Genomic DNA, 17,598 nt, shown 5'->3' on the forward strand with positions numbered 1-17,598 from the left:
AAATAGGAAGGCCCTGACAGAGCATCTTAGGATGTAAGGATGCTGTCCATATTTGGACCTTGCTATCAAGGGGACAGCCAGGCATATAGCATATTTTTCTACCTTTTGTCCCTGGACACAGGAGTGACTACATGACCTCTTTCCTTCACCCTAGGTAGCTGTTAGCACACTGTACCTTCAGGGGACAGTGACAAGCTCCTATGCATTGGCATCTTTTGTAATGGCACCCTGGCCTAGTACTGATCTTACCCAGCCAATGTCCAGGGGCATTTGTAGGCCTGGGCTACAGTCTTCTGGATATCAATTATTTGAAAAACTCTCTTGAAAATTAAAAGAAAAAAAACTCTCTTGTTCTTTTAGTTAGCCCTAAGTTACACATTCTGGGCTCTGAAAGATGTACTAGTAGGTTATGGCCATGTTAGTGATGTTGCCTTGTGTGTGTGGCCTGAGCCAATCTTCCATCTGCTTACCCATCTATCTAGGGATTTGGTGGGATCCAAGCCCATGGGGAGCACCGGGACACCAATGGTGACACTGGTGGGCAGGGCTTTGCTATTGATGTGGAGATTTCAGAGAAGGGGGCAAGGTTTTAGCTAATACCATCCTTAAAAGACGAGGGAGCTTTCAGCTTCAAGTAGAGGAGAGTACAGGCACCAGGAATGACCAGGATAAGTTGGGGCTTAGGAGAGGAAGCAGGGGCCATGCCCATTGTTTTGGCCAGGGAAATAGCTTGACTAAGCTAAGGAAGGGCAGGCCTGATCATGGATAAGACACCAGCAGTTGTGGTGGGTGTGAGCCAGATATGATGTTCTTGGTTAAGGACCCCATGCCTGAGAGACATAGGAGGTCTCCAGAGACTGGCATCCAGGGAGGCCAGCTCAGGGTCAATTCATTCAGCTCAGGTACACCAAGTAGTAGTCAGATTGAAGTGGAAAGATGCTGAACATCTTAGGAAGGAACTTGGAGGAGTCTCCATATGGACTCATTCCCTGGGGCTGCCCTAAATGAGTTCCACTCCCTTGGGGGTTGGAAACAACAGAAGCATACTTTCTCACAGTCCTAGATTTTACAAGTCCAGAGCCAAGGTATCAGCAAGACTGGAGTCCTCCTGAGGTTCAAGGAAGAAAGCTGTCCCAGTCTGCTGAGTTTAGGTATGGCAGCATCTGTAACTTTTTTGGCTTGTGGCTGCATCAACCCTATTCTGTTGTGTTTTTAAAACATTTTATTGATTTGAAAGACAGAAAGAAGACAAGAGAGGGAGAGCTGGGCGTGGTGGTGCATGCCTTTAATCCCAGCACTTGGGAGGCAGAGGTAGGAGGATCACTGTGAGTTCGAGGCCACCCTGAGATTACATAGTGAATTCCAGATCACCCTGGACTAGAGTAAGCCCCTACATAAAAAAAGAGAGAGAGAGAGAGAGAGAGAGAGAGAGAGAGAGAGAGACTATGGGCACGCCTGGGCCTCCAGCCACTGCAAACAAACTCCAGACACGTGTGCCACTTTGTGCATCTGGTTTTACATGGGTACTAGGAAATCAAACTTGAACTGTCAGACTTTGCAAGCAAGCACCTTTAACTGCTGAACCATCTTTCCAATCCTCTTTTGTGTGCTTTTTAACTATTTATTTGCAAAGATGGAGAGAGAGGATAAGAATGAATATGGGTGCACTAGGACCTCTAGCCAATGCAAATGAACTCCAGAATGTGTCACTTTGTGTATCTGACTTTATGTGGGTACTGGGGAATCAAACTTGGGTCATCAATCAGCCTTAACTGTGGAGCTATCTCTCCAGCCCCCTCTTGTGTTTTTACATGGTCTTTTCCAATATTGTCTTACAGGGACATTTGTCATTTAGATTTAGGAACCACTCAGCTAATCCAGGATGGGAACCATAACTACCTCTGGTAAAATTCCTTTCCCAACTGAAGTCATATTCACAGGTGGCAGTGGTTAGAACATGGATGTATCTTTTGGGGAACTTCCATTTAACCCACTGCACTATATGATCCTATGGAGGGTCTTGTCCTGTAGACCACACACTGTATTACTTAGGACTGACTTTCTAGGACTCCTCACAGCTCTTCCGCATTATATAGTGAGCAGAATGAGCCATGAAGACAGGAGAAGGCTCTAGGTCAGGTTGAACTGGTAGATGAGCTCTGGGATGGCAGCGGGGTAACCTGGGCTCTATGGGAGGGGCTGGAGCAAAACATCCTATTTTGAGAGCTTTAGATTTCCTTGTTGGGGTGCTCCTATCCTTCCTAGGGCTCAGCACCCTCCCTGATCCTGAAAGATACTCCCTCCCCACCACTGCCACACTGAGCTGCTGGCTGTGGGCCAAGCAAGTGCCTCCCTCATTCTCCTTGTTGGTAGAGTGCACTCAGCAGTCGGACCAGCCTCTTGGGCTGTGAGGCATGAGGTGCCAGTGCAGATGTAGCACTTTGGGCCCTGCAGATGCTGTCACTAAGGTCTTTGCCTAGCTTCTGAGAAGGCTGATCCACCTCCTCCATCAAAGGAACAAGTGAAAGTTTTTCCTCCTTATTCAAACTAACCCTGAGGCCCCAGCCCATCCTTCCTAGCTGGCTCCTACCTTCCCTGGTAAGTGCCCTGTGTCTGGCCTAGTGGGCGGTCCCCAAGCTTGGGATTTTGAGGCAACAGCTCAGGGGTGAGAGGATCCAATGGGAGTCAAAGCTGCCCAGTGCAGTGATGGCAGCCTCATGCCAGACTATACATCTCTGTGCTTTGCTTGAATGTTGGTGTGGGGTCATGGAGTGACCATGATGGGGGCGTCATGAATGTCCTGTTTTCAATAATGTGAATAACAGTGGTGGTCTCTGCCTGATGAGGTGGAAAGGCACTTGGGGAAACTGAGGCCCAGAGCCAGGGGGCCTGCAAAAGTTACATAGCAGCCCAGGACTCCTGATCCCAATCTCTTTAGAGGCTGGAGTTGGGGGAGAGTCCACAGAGATCTGCCTCCTCCTATGGGCTGTGACTCCCCATAGAGTCATAGTGCTAGATCTGGGGTCAGAGATCTGGACCAGGAGCCATGGGGAGGGGGTCCACCTCTTGTTTCCATATCTACTGAATTTACAAATTTGGGGGCCCTTGGTGGGGCAAGGGCAAAGCATGGGTCTAATTCTTGCTTCTACATCAGGCATCATCTGCCCTTCCATTTGTCTAGTAAGGGTTAGCACATCCCAGAGATAGCTGGATGGCTCTTGGTTTGTTTTCCGGTGTGATTCAGGAATTTCCACCCCTGGCCTCCCTAGGCCCTTGACATGCCTCCTTGCCCATGGGTTCCTCCCAGGTCTGTCATGCAGCTTTCCCAGAGCCCCTGTCTTGCCTGTGGCTCCCTCATCCTACCTCTCTTCTGGCAAACTTCCTTCTCAATCAGACCTACGGCCTACCTCCAAGTAGTCTTTCCTATCCCAGCACTCCTGGGCTTGTTAAGTCCTCTGGAGCCCACAGCTCCTGGATACCCCTGCTCCCACTGGGAACTGCCCCTCTGGCTTGTGCTCACTGCTTTGTGGCCCAGGGGCTCCTCACTTGCTCTTGTAGCTCAAACCTATGGCAAAGGGGAAGGAAGAGAAGAGGTTCACATTATCTTTCCCTACTGCTGTCTGTCCATCTATGGTAACTGGCTTTCTGAAATAGGAGAGGAGTGTCTTTGATTATATCAGAATGTTGCGGCTGGCACAGGTTGGGGGAAACAGGAAACTGAACCCACCCCAAGAAGGCCCAGATACCATAGCTGTGGCTCCCAAGCCTCTAGATAGCCAGTACAGCCCAACAGGCCCTTTGGTGGACTGAAGGTCTTGGCCACAGGACTGGGGCTACAGACATATCTGGGGAGACAGGAACTCCCTCACCTTGGAAGCTGCCCTCTTCTGGTGGCTGACAACAAACTCTGGATAGCTAGGTAGGTGTGAGCATGGAGTGTGTGTGTGTGTGTGTGTGTGTGTGTGTGTGTGTGTGTGTGTGTGCGCGCGCACGCGCGCGCACCTCTGGAAACCTGGTGGGCAAGACGAAGATCCTGCAGCTCCCAGGGGTCCTGTAATCTAAGGACACTGTTTTCCTCAAGTGTTGCCACAAGGGTGACATGGGCTGAGGAAAGCTTTTCTCCAGCTGTCTTCTCCTAAGGCTCTTGGCCCTTGGGATTGGCGCTCAGGGGAGGAGAGGCAGAGGCTTGGTAATCAGGAGCTTGAGTTAGAACCCCAAGTATGGAAGCTGGATGAGGGACAGATCCCCAGAAGAGGGTCATCTTAAGTAGGATCCAGGGGAGGGACCTAGGAGTAACAGAAATGCAACTGGCAGCTGCTCTCTAGCAAGCCAAGTGTGTCAGTAGAGCTGATGTGAAGAGGATGGTTGATAAATGTCAGCCCAGACTTTGTTTTGGTTCCTCAGACCCTTGGTGTCAAAGGGCACAGAGGTGGTCACCTTGAAATTCGCAGCTCCCTAAGTGCAAAAGGCACAGCCTGTGTGGCCTCAGAGGCCAGGGCTGGGTAGCAATGTGTGCTTTAGAGGGAAGGAACCTGCTATTCAAAGAGTGAGTTTCCTGTGTCATGATGCTATAGGCTGTGAGGGTCTCTGTGGTTTGCTAGCATAATGCACAGGTGACCATGGGGTCCAACAAGGAGCTCCCTTCTTAGGGTTATAGCTGACCAAGGGAGCCAATTAAGCCATGGTCCTGTAGTAGGAGGCAGAAGCTGTGGTGAGGGACCAGCAACACCCAGGAGGCTGGGGGAGTGCTTCCCGGCCCCAGGTGGCTATCAGGATCCTGCTGTGTGGAAGACAGGAAGTGCCTGCTCTTTGGGGCAGCCTAGGGAGCCAGCAACAGGAAGTTGCTGATAGGGAGGAAGCTCGGTCAGCCCTGGCCCCAGAGGCAGCCGACTGAGCGAGCTGTGCACTAGCTGGGCAGCATATAGAGCATCTGGGAGCCTTGAGAGTCGGGTGCTTGAGATATGCAGGCTGCAGCACATTCCCACAGCTTCTGAGGTGTATGGCCTTCCTGGACCCCAGGACACCTTTTCCCAGAAGGTCACCAGAAAGGGAAAGAGCCATGTGCTGGATCAGTGATATCAAGTAAGTGAGATGGCTGGGATGGGGGTGCAGGAGGTGGCCTCCACTTAGGTCCCTGAAGGTTTTGGTGTGTGGGGATGTGGGAACCATAGACCTCATAGAGTAGGGGCCTACAATTCCTGATCTGGGCCTCTGAGAAGCAGCCGTCTCTGAGGAGAGAAACCCGGGTCAGGCTTAAGAACCCTTAGGGCTGAATGGCCCAGATAGGGATCCCACTGTTAGGACACCCCCAGAACCTTGTCATGGGCCAGCCGGCACCTGTGTGGAGGTGGAAGCCATCCTGCCAGGGTGGAGGCTCAGGTCGATGAGCCCTTCCCATTGTATGCCCTGCCTGGGGTGGCCTTGGTGTTGGGTCCTGTGTGTAAGCATGTTGCATATGAGTACTTGTGTGTGGACATATGTGTTCTTGGGGTGACAGAGGGAGCTCTATGAGGCCCTGTTACCTGTATGTGAGCACTGTGCTTTAGGGACCTGGCACAGAGTGATGACCCCTGAGGCCTCAGAGAACTGCAGGTGGAGGGCTGCCCCGTGGAACCCAGGTTAGGCAGCTGTTCCCCCAGCCGTCTGTGAGCCCTGTGTTATGGCTGGCCACCAAACATTTCTAGAATTTTAGTTTTCATTCTCTTACAGAGAAGGATTCTAGGAAGAGGAATTTAGAAAGAGAAACTAAATGAGGAACGTATATGAGCTGGTGTGAGATAGGGCAGCATGGGGCTGTGTGGGAGCATCTGCCCGGTCTGATCTTTCCACCGCCATTGGCAGACTGCCCGCAGTGCCAAGCTAGAGGCGTGGTGCCAGGCTGGGTGGGGAGGGCGCAACTGCTTTCTGGGTTTTTACTGCATGTGTGGCTTTGGATAGTTTTTGGCTTCTTTGACCTTCAGTATCATCAGTGCTATCAGGGTGACTCTTGTTGGAATGGGAGGATTTGGTGATGATGATGTGAGTGGTCCTTGAGGAGTACAGAGCCTGCTCCACATGGGGAGTGCCAAGTGCAGTTGGTACAAATCCTGAGCCTCCCCTGGCCTAAGTGTCCTAGCCTTTTTTATTTTTATTTATTTATTTTTGGTTTTTTGAGGTAGGGTCTTGTTCTAGCCCAGGCTGACCTAGAATTCACTATATAGTCTCAGGGTGGCCTCGAACTCACAATAATCCTCCTACCTCTGCCTCCCAGGTGCTGGGATTAGAGACGTGTGCCACCACGCCTGGCTGGTGTTCTAGTCTATAAAGCACTGAGCTCATACATGCCTTCAAGAGTTGATGAGCTGTCAGGTAGAACCTGGATGGGGCTCTGCTAGGTTGGAATCAGACACTGAGTAGTGCTCATGAAAGATTTTAGTAGGCTAAGGAGGTTGTGTGTGTGCAAGTAATGGTGCTTGCATATGTATGAGTGTGAATACATGTGTGATTGTGCATATGAATATATGTATAAATGTGAGTAAAAAAAACATACATGTGAGCAAGTGCAAGTATGTGTATGAGTGTGCACTTACAAATATTTGCATGAGCATGTGAATGGGTATGCATACAAACATGAATCTGCCTGGCAGTGTGGATGAGAACATAAGTGAATAATATGTGGTTGAGTACATGTGTACACATGTATGTGTAGTCGTGCATGTGTAGTATGAGGAGATATGTATGAGAATAAGTGCATGTACAACCAAGCCTAATGGTGCATACCACCAAACAATACAGCACTTGGGAGGTAGAGACATAAGGATTAGGAATTCAAGGTCATCCTGAGCCAGTAAGTTTGAGGCCAGCTTGGTCTACCTGACAGCCAAGGCATGCAGGTATACAGGTGTGAGGGAGAGCATGTGGGTACAGGAGTGGAGTGCTCTGGGGGTGGCCGGGCTTCTTTTCCTGCTGGCCAGGAACAGTTTGCCTTACAGCATCACAAACAGGTCTGGTCTGGTCACAATTAACAGTAAGTTCCTGACTCTAGCTAGTTCCTTCATCACAGCCAGGGCCACAGGTATCGAGAGCGGAGAGAGCCTAGTCCTTCAGGGCCCTCCCCCAGTTGCATGCATAGGCTCCCGTATACATGCATACATGCACACATTCCAGTGTGCACGTATGTGAGTCCTGTTGCTCATCCGCATGTCCACTGCTTGTGATGTTACCCAGGTGTGCAGAGCCACAGTTCATGTGTAGGCCTTTGTAGGTGACAATTCCCTCACCCCTCGAGTCCCAGGGACCAAGGGCAGGTGCAGGCCACAGGCCACACTTAGTGAGGCTTGCACCTATGTAGGGGCTGCTTCTGCCACAGAGCAACTTTCACTTGTCTGCTGTACTCTGCACTCCAGCAACTTCTGGCTGCTGGGTCACAGGTCACATGAATAAATGTCAACTTTGAGATTAGGTGGAAGGTGTGCACAGAAAGACCTTACCTTGAGAGTGTGTGGCAGGTGCCCTGTCATCCCAGGTGTATATAAACATGCAGGCTCAAATGCATGTCCTCATGGTTGTACACATGCATGATCACGTGCCTTCTGGAAAGGCTTATGGAATCCAGCTGCTGCCACTGATGCTGACCCACATGGTGTGCAGAGGGAAGCCTCCACCACAGGGAAAAGGGCCCATGCAGCGCAGCAGGCTAGAAAGTGAGTCCTGACCCTCCTGCTGGCTCACTGGGGAGGGCAGTCTGCGGACTGACTCTCCCACACTCTTTACACTAGAGGAGAGGGGGACTCGGTGGAACATGAAAATGTTCCAAGTCAGGTCCCCATACCCTCCCACACAAAATCTCCCACAGGGGCTTAGCGAGCTGGTGTTGCCCCTACAGAAGAGAGCTGTAGCTGTTGTCACAATAGCCAATCATTGTGCTCACCTTCAGGTGCAACATCCCCTTTCTTCTCACAATTTAGCCTGGCCCTGGGATCCTGTTCCGGGGCCTGCTTACCCACTTGGTACTGGGCAGGGCCCATCCTCTGGAGAGGGGCTATGATGTCAGCTCTGTCTCCAAAGAAAGGACATTCAAAGGAAAGGTGAAGGTGGAGCATAATTTGGCTGTCATGACCCCTCCCCCCAAGGTCAGGCAGCATCCTCCTAGGATGCCAGCCAGGCTGAAACCTGCCTCCAACTCCAGGTGTGGAACCAGGAGAAGGTAGCAGCTCCAGAAGACATACATGCCAGGTCTCCTTCCAGCTTGGGGAAGGAGTGATACACCAGGGCAAAGATCTTTTTTCTCTCCCTCATCGCTAGTACATATATGGACATGCAGCTGACTTTTATATTTTCATATCCTGCTATCTTGTGAAACTCATTTATTCAGCCTAATAATTTCTTTTTTTAATATTTTATTATTTATTGATTTATTTGACAGAGAAAGAGGTAGAGAGAATGGGCACACCAGGGCCTCCAGCCGCTGCAAAAGAACTCCAGACATACGTGCCCATTGTGCATCTGGCTAATGTGGGTCATAGGGAATTAAACCTGGGTCCTTTGGCCTTGCAGACAGACACCTTAACTGCTAAGCCATCTCTCCAGCCCCTCATCCTAATAATTTATTGTTTAGGGGAAAACTTTCGGCTTTTCACTGTTAGCTGTGGGTTTTTCTTAGCTGCTCTACATCAGGGTTAAAAAGTTCCATTCTGGGGCTGGAGAGATGGCTTAGTGGTTAAGCGCTTGCCTATGAAGCCTAAGGATCCCCGTTTGAGGCTCGATTCCCCAGGACCCACGTTAGCCAGATGCACACGGGGGCACATATGTCTGGAGTTCGTTTGCAGTGGCTGGAGGCCCTGGTGCGCCCATTCTCTTTCTCTCTCTCTCCCTCTGCCTCTTTCTCTCTCTGTCGCTCTCAAATAAATAAAAATTAAAAATTTTTTTTAATTAAAAAAAAGTTCTATTCTGGGGCTGGAGAGATGGCTTAGCGGTTAAGCGCTTGCCTGTGAAGCCTAAGGACCCCAGTTCAAGGCTGTATTCCCTAGGACCCACGTTAGCCAGATGCACAAGGGGGCACATGCATGTGGAGTTCATTTGCAGTGGCTGGAGGCCCTGGCATGCCCATTCTCTCTCTCTGCCTCTTTCTGTTTCTGTCACTCTCAAATAAATAAATTAAATTAAATTAAAATTTAAAAAACTGATTGAGATGGGAAGGGATATGATGGAGAATGGAATTTCAAAGGAGAAAGTGGGGGAAGGGAGGGTATTACCATGGGATACTTTTTATAATCGTGGAAAATGTTAATAAAAATTGAGAAAACAAACAGACAAACAAAAACATTTTTAAAAAAATGTTCCATTCTGGCCAGGCATGGTGGCACATGCCTTTAATCCCAGCACTTGGGAGGCAGATATTGGAGGATTGCCATGAGTTTGAGGCCACCCTGAGACTACATAGTTAATTTCAGTTCAGCCTGGGCCAGAGTGAGACCCTACCTCAAAAAAACAAAACAAGAAGTCCCATTCTGTTCCCATTTTGTTGAATCTTTGTGAAGAACTGTTGGATTTCATCAAGCTTCTTTTTTTTGTTTCCTGAGGTAGGGTGTCATTCTAGCCCAGACTGACCTGGAATTCACTGTCATTTCAGAGTGGCCTCAAATTTATGGCTATCCTCATACCTCTGCCTCCCTAGTGCTGGGATTAAAGGCTTGCGCCACCACACCTGGCCTCATCAAACATTTTTTTTTTCATCTGTTGAGATGATCATGTGGTTTTGTTCATTATTGATAGGATTGATATAATATATTAATTGAGTTTGAATATCAAACGAAGCTCAAAATACTGGGATAAGCCAGGCGTGGTGATGTATGCCTTTAATCCCAGCACTCAGGAGGCAGAGGTAGGTGGGTCTCTGTGAGTTCAAGACCATCCTAAGACTACATAGTGAATTCCAGGTCAACCTGGGTCAGAGTGAGACCCTGCTGGGATAAATCCCACTTGATCATGTTATAGAATCTTCTTCCATGGTGCTTGATTTGGCTTCCTAGTATCTTATTGACAATGTTTATGTCTCTATTCAGAAGGAAAATTATTCTTGTTTGCATGTCTCATGATATCCTTGTCTGGGTTTTTTGTTTGTTTGTTTGTTTGTTTGTTTTTGAGAGAGAATGTGTGCACCAGGGCCTTCAACTGCTGCAAACAAACTCCATATACATGCTCCCCCTTGTGGCACATGTGTGACATTGTGTGCTTACATCCCTGCCTCTGGCTATGTGGGACCTGGAGATTTGAACATGAGTTCTTAGACTTCTCAAGCAAGCACCTTAACTGCTAAGCCATCTCTTCAGCCCCTTATCTTTTTTTTTTTAAATTTTTATTTATTTATTTGAGAGCAACAGACACAGAGAGAAAGACAGATAGAGGGAGAGAGAGAGAATGGGCGCGCCAGGGCTTCCAGCCTCTGCAAACGAACTCCAGACGCGTGCGCCCCCTTGTGCATCTGGCTAACGTGGGACCTGGGGAACCGAGCCTCGAACCGGGGTCCTTAGGCTTCACAGGCAAGCACTTAACCGCTAAGCCATCTCTCCAGCCCATCTTTTTTTTTTTAATATCTTATTAGCTGGGCATGGTGGCTCGTGCCTTGTATCTTGCTTTACCTGGGTATAGGGGAATCAAACCTAGGTTGCTAGGCTTTGCAGGCAAGCACTTTAACTGCTGAGCCATCTCTCCAGCCCTCCTTGTCTGGTGATATTACCTCATTTTGACTTCTCCTATTTTCTGGGAGTGTTTATGCATGGTTGATGTTCTTTGGATCTAACGGGTATTTTTAATATTTAATTTAATTAATTTATTTGACAGAGAAAGAGAGAGAGAGAGAGAATGGGCATACCAGGGCCTCCAGCCACTGCAAACGAACTCTAGATCTGTGTGCCCCCTTGTGCATCTGGCTAACGTGGGTCCTGGGGAATCAAACCTGAGTCCTTTGGCTTTGTAGGCAAACACCTTAACTGCTAAGCCATCCCTCCAGCCCTGGATCTAATGTTTGAGGACTGAGTTGTAGGCAATGGAGACAGCACAGTGCTTGTAGGCATGGTGTTGCACACTGATAATGCCAACATATGGGAGGCCAGAAGGGTTACAAGTTAGAGGTGACCTGAGCTACAGAGTGAGACCCTGTCTCAAGGCCAAAGAAAGGGCTTCATTTGGCAAAATGTTTGCCTAGCATATGTGAAGCCTTGGGGCTTATTCTCAGCCCATTTAAACCAGCTGTGGTGGCGTAAGCCTGTAATCCCAGCACTCTGGAGATAAAGGCAAGAGGATCAGAAGTTCAAGGTTATCCTTGGCTATATAATGAGTTTAGGCCAACCAGGGCTATATGAGATCTTGTCATACAAAACAAAAAAAAATCTAAAAAAAAGGAAGGACAGTGTCCATGAGCGTTAGAGTAGAGAATTAATTGAGCCAGACACAGTGGCACACACCTTTAATCCCAGCGCTTGGGAGGCAGAGGTAGGAGGATTGAGTTCAAGGACACCCTGAAACATATAGAAATTCCAGATAAGCCTGAGCTAGAGTGAGACCCTACTTCAAAAACAAACCAAACAAAAAAAGAATAGAGAACTAATTGGTGTCTTGGCTAGAGGGTGGCTTTTGAAGTGGAAAAGTGTAGGCTGCCTGGAGGCAGTAGAGAGGGGCCTACAGAGTGACTGGAAGGAGGAAGCAGCCTAGAGTTCTGGTTAAGTCTCCAGGAGAGGTAAGGACAAGTTTTCTGGGAACAAAGGCCAGAGTCTTGGGGTGGGGAGGCTGTATGGACTTGAAGGCTGGTTTCAGTGAGAATGAGCCTGAAGAGATGGACTCACATGGAGGCTTAAAAATCAGGAAGATGTTCCTCATATTGACAGCTGGGTAGGCCTTGACCTGAGCCTTCCGAGCTGCTGCTACCATAGGGCCAGTGTGTGTCCTTAGTCACAGGTGGTCTGTCCTGAGGACTGCCTGTATGCTGGTGGGAGATGCAGGAGGCAAGAAGCCTAGGAGGCCAGCAAGGGACTAGCTTTGGCCAGCCTGGAGGATTGTCCTGGGAGAGATGCCTGCTCGTGCTGCCCACTCATGTTCAGGTCTTGAACCTGACGCCTTGAAAAGTTTAGTGTGGGGGGGGGGGCATGGAATGACACCAGCAAGATGGAATCAATCATCAGGGCACCAGCTGAGGAGGCAGTGTGTCATTTTTACAGTGGTGCATACCCAAGACCACTGGCCAGCAAGGAAAGACACCAGATGAAGGCTGGAACTATCTTCCAGGAAGATCCTCTGGAGTTGGGGGTGCACAGCAACACTTTCTAGTTTGCATCAGTGGCTTTGTTTGGATAGATGGCCATTTGATTTTTGGACTGACCTTACAGGCAAGTTCCTGTCTCCAGCGCCCACCACTTTCAACGCAGTGGGATGGGGAAACTGAGGCTGGAGGGGACGGCCCGAGGAGCATGACGCGGAGGGGCGGGCCGGGTTCCTCACCTGGTCAGGGTCCCTCCCGCGAGGGGAGGAGCCAGCGGCCGGTTGGGCCTGGGGCGTGACGGGCATGGCGGGCGCCGGGCTCCGGCCGCGGAGCTGGGGACGAGGCTCTGGGGATGAGGGAGCGGCTGGCGGGCCGGCGCCGGGCCCGGGCCCGTGCCGCTGTGCACAGGGGAGGCGGGCTCTGGTCCCCCGGAAACCTGCTGTGCCCGCCGCGTGGACGCCGTGAGTACCGAGCCCAGCCAGACTCCTGGTCCCTGGTCCCTGGTCCCTGGAACTCTGGCTTCCAACCCCTGGACCCCATCTCAGATCCCCGAGTCCGCAGATCTGAGACCCAGGCTTCTTGGACCACGACCCAGAGCCCCAAATCCTGGGAGCGCCAGGCACTCCGCGCGCGTCCACTGGAACAAAGGCGGGCGTGGGCCAGCCACGGTGGGCGGATGCGAGGCTTCAAACCAGACTCGGGCCGGCCTGTCCATCTGCCATCACCTGGGTGGGCGTGGGCCCGGGCACCCTCGTGGTTCCCCTCTGCTGGGCTCTGTCCCAGGGTAGCGTGGCACGGGGGGGGGGGGGGGGAGGGGGGGCGTGGCCGCGCCATTGTTCCAACCTTGACCGGAGGGTTGGGGGACCTGCGGCCCAGACGTCCCCTGGCCTCTGGCCTGGCTTGGACTGGCTGGCTTTGGGTGCCATGAAGCAGGTTTGGGAGGGGAAGCTGACTGAGCCCAGCAGAGACCGAGGGCCCGAGGCAGCTTGTGAACTTGGGACGATGAACTTCCTTCCATACTCCACATTTGGTGGAGTGGAGCTTGCCGGTTGCCAAGATATGTGATTGAGTTCCTTCTGTTTCATTTGTCTTTGAGCTCCGGATCCTCCTCCCTCAGCTTGTACCACTGCCCAGGCCACAGTGGGGTTCTGTATTGTGACTGGGCTTGGCACTGTAGTGACAGGAGCCCCAGCTGCCTGCACCTCTAGCTGCCCGTGGCTACTCCAGCATGTACTCAGCAGTCCACCGGCTTGCCTCCATCCGGCTCCTCTGGGGCCTAGGATGGACCTGATGGAGTGTGGAAGGGCATAAACAAAACAGTGCAAGTTGGGGGCGTCCAGATTTGATTGGTACCTGGGGTGCCTCACAGGAAAGGGGTCCTGGCACGCTGGGCTGATGATGTAGATGACCTGCCAAATAGTTCTCGTGGCCACTGATGATGAGTGTGATGTGGACTAGGCTGCATCCAGTCTGTCCTCCTGTTTTCTTGCTCTAATAACTGAGGCCTGAGGATCAAACAGAAAGCCAAGTCAGATGGGAGCTCAGGTCACAGGAACCAGTAGTTGGGGATTCTTAGATTTCTGCTTTTCCACTGTGTGGTCTTAGGGTTCAAAAAGGGAATGAGGGGCTGGAGAGATGGCTTAGCGGTTAAAGCGTTTGCCTGCAAAGCCAAAGGATCCCAGCCTGGAAGCAGAGTCTATACGGAACCCAAGTTTAGGATGGCCTGTGTGCTCCCTGGAAAAACAATGTGGTGGGGGAAGGGGAAAGACAAAGTGAGGTCACTAAAGAAATGGGAACTTTAGGGCTGGAGAGATGGCTTAGTAGTCAAGGTGCTTGCCTGCAAAGCCAAAGGACCCAGTTTCAATCCCCCAGGACCCACGTAAGCCAGATGCACAAGGAGGTGCACGCATCTGAAGTTCGTTTGCAGTGCTGGAGGCCCTGTTGTGCCCATTCTCTCTGTCTGCCTCTTTCTCTCTCAAATAAACTTTATATATGTGTGTGTGTGTGTGTGTGTGTGTGTGTGTGTGTGTGTGTATGTATGTTTTTCAAGGTACGGTCTCACTCTAGCTCAGGCTGACCTGGAATTCACTCTGTACTCAGGGTGGCCTTGAACTCACAGCAATCCTCTTACCTCTGCCTCCCAAGTGCTGGGATTAAAGGCATGTGCCATTACACCCAACCCTCCCCCCCCCAAAATAAAACAATTTAAGTGAATGAACAGAAGTTGCTTAAGGTGTATCTCTGTGAACAGAAGTTGCTTAAGGTGTATCTCTGAAGGCCACGCCCCTTACTTCTCCATTGAGGGTCAGAGATGGTCAAGAAGGTACCTAACGTAGGCTCTCTAGAACTTAGGGTAGCAATGGCATAAAGCCTGATGTACCCAGGCTAGGGTTTCCTGAGTTCATTTATCTCTACACTAGTCCTCATGTGACCATGAGCCCAGTAAACTAATGATGATAAGAGGACAGGACACTCTGTATGGTCAAGTGTATGGTCAAGAGGACCAGAAATTGACCCAGTGCTGTTCTCCCAGGGTCTCATCTGGAAACCTAGGGCAGGAGGCTCCTCACTGCCCTGATCTACTGTTTCTTAGATCTTGGCAGTGTCTCCCCAGCATCCCCAGCTAAGCTATTCCCTGCTCCATACCTCTAGCTGAGCTCTGTCACTTCTGCTTTGGTTGCAGCTTCATGGCGGCTGAGGAAATGCGCTGGCCTGTACCCATGAAGGCCATCGGTGCCCAGAACCTGCTGACCATGCCTGGGGGTGTGGCCAAGGCTGGCTACCTGCACAAAAAGGGTGGTACCCAGCTGCAGCTACTCAAGTGTGAGTCTCTGGGCCACTGGGACATCAGAGGGAAGAAGATGTGGTCACGTTTCCCCATAGCTGCTCTGCTGGGCCTTCTGGGGTTTCTCTTCCTTCTCTGTTGGCTGCCACTCCTGGGGAACCTGAAGTTGGCCTCCCTAGCTCTGAGGACTATTGCAATGTCCAGGGTGGTACAGCTGGGCAAATAGATAGGATGGTTATATGTGCGCAGTCCCGAACTACTGGATATGGGAACTTTAGCCTGCAGCCAAAGCTGGGTAGTCTAGAAGGTCCAGGTCCTCAGTGTTGCCCTTGCCTTATCTACGAGTGGTCAGTTAATTGATTGGTCAACATGGCTCATTAAACCAATATGCTAAGATCCAACTGTCTGTCAAGACACTGAAGATGGGATGAGGAGATAGCTAAGTTGGTAATTTCCTTGCAAACATGAGGTCCTGAGTTTCTTCCTACTATCCATGAAAAACATGCCTGATGTGATAGTATGTGCCTATAATCCCAGTGCTGGAGAGGCAGAGACAGGCAGATCCCTAGACCTCTGGCCAGTCAGGTGAGCTCCAGACCAGTTTGCCACCCTGTTTCAAAAAGAGGTGATTATAATGCTGGGCATGTTGGTGCATACCTTTAATCCTAGCACTTGGGAGGCAGAGGTAGGAAGAACACAGTGAGGCCAGCCTGAGACTACATAATGAACTCCAGGTCAGCCTGGGCTACAGCGAGACCCTACCTCAAAATACAAACAAGAAAAGAGGTGGATGTCATTTCTGAGGAGCAACACTGGAGGTTACCCTCTGGCCTGTACACACATGCACATGCATCTGCACACACATGTGTATCCTCACATACACAAACACATGCATACAACACGTGTCACACATCCATGCCCCCCCCCAAAAAAAGACTGAAACTTTAGGGTAAGGAGGAACAAAGCCTCTTTTGTGGTGGTCTCACAGGACCCAAGATCTTTGTGGGTGACCTTTTCTTGCTGGTGAACTTGTCTACATTTGACTTCATGCTGAACACTGGGGAGAGGCAGCAGGCCAGCTCAGCTTCCTGTTTTGCCCCTTTGCAGACTCAGAAGTAGGAGGCCTGATCCCAGATTGCCCAGGGCCTCTGGGGTGGGCGCTGGAGTGTGGTCTGATCAGAGACTCAGTGTGGCTCACCGGTGCCTGTGCTTGCTGTCATCAGGGCCCCTACGCTTTGTGATCATCCACAAGCGCTGCATCTACTACTTCAAGAGCAGCACATCTGCCTCCCCACAGGGCGCCTTCTCTCTCAGTGGCTACAACCGGTGAGTGTCTGCCCTGCCCACTGACCCACCCTGAATCCAGCTGCTTCCCTCCCAACCCACACCACAGGGTCTGTTTCTGCCCTCACTCTATTGAGATGTCCCATGTCCTTCCCCACAATAGGTGTTCAGGCTCTCCCCTTGCTCAGCTTCCAGAGTGCCTGGCCCTCACTTCATGTTCTGACCCTCATGCATTTGTCAAGGGTGGAGGTAATGGGTGCTGAGGTAAGGCCCTCACTAGCAGCTTCCTGGGGTTTCAGGGACAGGTCCCAAGCACCTGGACAGCTTGCTTTCTAGAGTTCCCATTTCCTTTTTTTTTTTCTTAATTTTAAAATATTTTATTTTATTTCTTTATTTGCAAGCAGAGATAGAGAGAGAATGGGCACACCAGGGCCTCTAGCCACTGCAAATGAACTCTTAGATGCACGCACCCCCTTGTGCATATGGCTTACATGGGTCCTGGGGAATTGAACCTGGGTCCGTTGGCTCTTCAGGCAAGCACCTTAACCACTAAGCCATCTCTGCAGCCCTTTCTTTAAAAAAATATTTTTATTTTTATTTATTTATTTGAAAAAGAGAGAGAGAGAGAGAGGGCACACCAGGGCATCCAGCCACTGCAAATGAACTCCAGATGCATGTGCCACCTTATGCATTTGGCTTACGTGAGTCCTGGGGAATTGAACCTGGGTCCTTTGGCTCTTCAGATAAGCACCTTAACCACTAAGCCATCTCTGCAGCCCTCTTTTTCTTTAATAATTTTATTTTTATTTATTTATTTGAAAGAGAGAAAGCGAGAGAGAGGGGGCACACCAGGTCATCCAGCCATCGCAAATGAACTCCACATGCATGTGACACCTTATACATCCGGCTTATATGGGTCTTGGGGAATTGAATCTGGGTCCTTTGGCTTTGCAGGCAAGCACCTTAACTACTAAGCCATCGCTTCAGCCCTACAGTTCCCATTTCTTTAGTGACCTCACTCTGTCCCTGCCCTTCCCCTTCACCTACCACATTGTTTTTCCAGGGAACACACAGGCCATCCTAAACTTGGACCCTGTATAGACTCTCTGCTTCCAGGCTTCTCCTAGGCTGGGGAGCAGTTCCCTGCATGACTCATGCTATGGGCTAGGCCTCAGCCAGCCAGCAGTCATAAGATTGTTCTCAAGGGCTTTTAGTCCTGGGTAGGTGGACCCTAGAGCAGAGCCTGAATGATGGCCTTTGGGCATCAGCCCCACCTGGGGCCATCTTATGGCCT

The 17,598-nt window shown here is 50.5% G+C and overlaps 1 protein-coding gene across 4 annotated transcripts in view; it reads left to right on the forward strand.

The window, feature by feature from the left end:
• Sh3bp2 (SH3 domain binding protein 2) overlaps positions 1-17,598 on the forward strand; it is a 39,501-nt gene that overhangs the window by 11,796 nt on the left and 10,107 nt on the right. For 3 of the 4 annotated variants that reach the window (XM_045161836.1, XM_045161833.1, XM_045161835.1), the window contains exons 2-3: positions 14,919-15,058; positions 16,244-16,346. In XM_045161836.1, the coding sequence (XP_045017771.1) occupies positions 14,923-15,058; positions 16,244-16,346 (239 nt within the window). In that variant the 5' untranslated portion in view covers positions 14,919-14,922. Of the gene's footprint in view, positions 1-12,538; positions 12,697-14,918; positions 15,059-16,243; positions 16,347-17,598 lie in introns of those variants that run through there. The other variant, XM_004656014.2, reaches the window with a different exon arrangement.

The sequence above is a fragment of the Jaculus jaculus genome, chromosome 11, assembly GCF_020740685.1.
Source record: "Jaculus jaculus isolate mJacJac1 chromosome 11, mJacJac1.mat.Y.cur, whole genome shotgun sequence".
NCBI classification, from domain to species: domain Eukaryota; kingdom Metazoa; phylum Chordata; class Mammalia; order Rodentia; family Dipodidae; genus Jaculus; species Jaculus jaculus.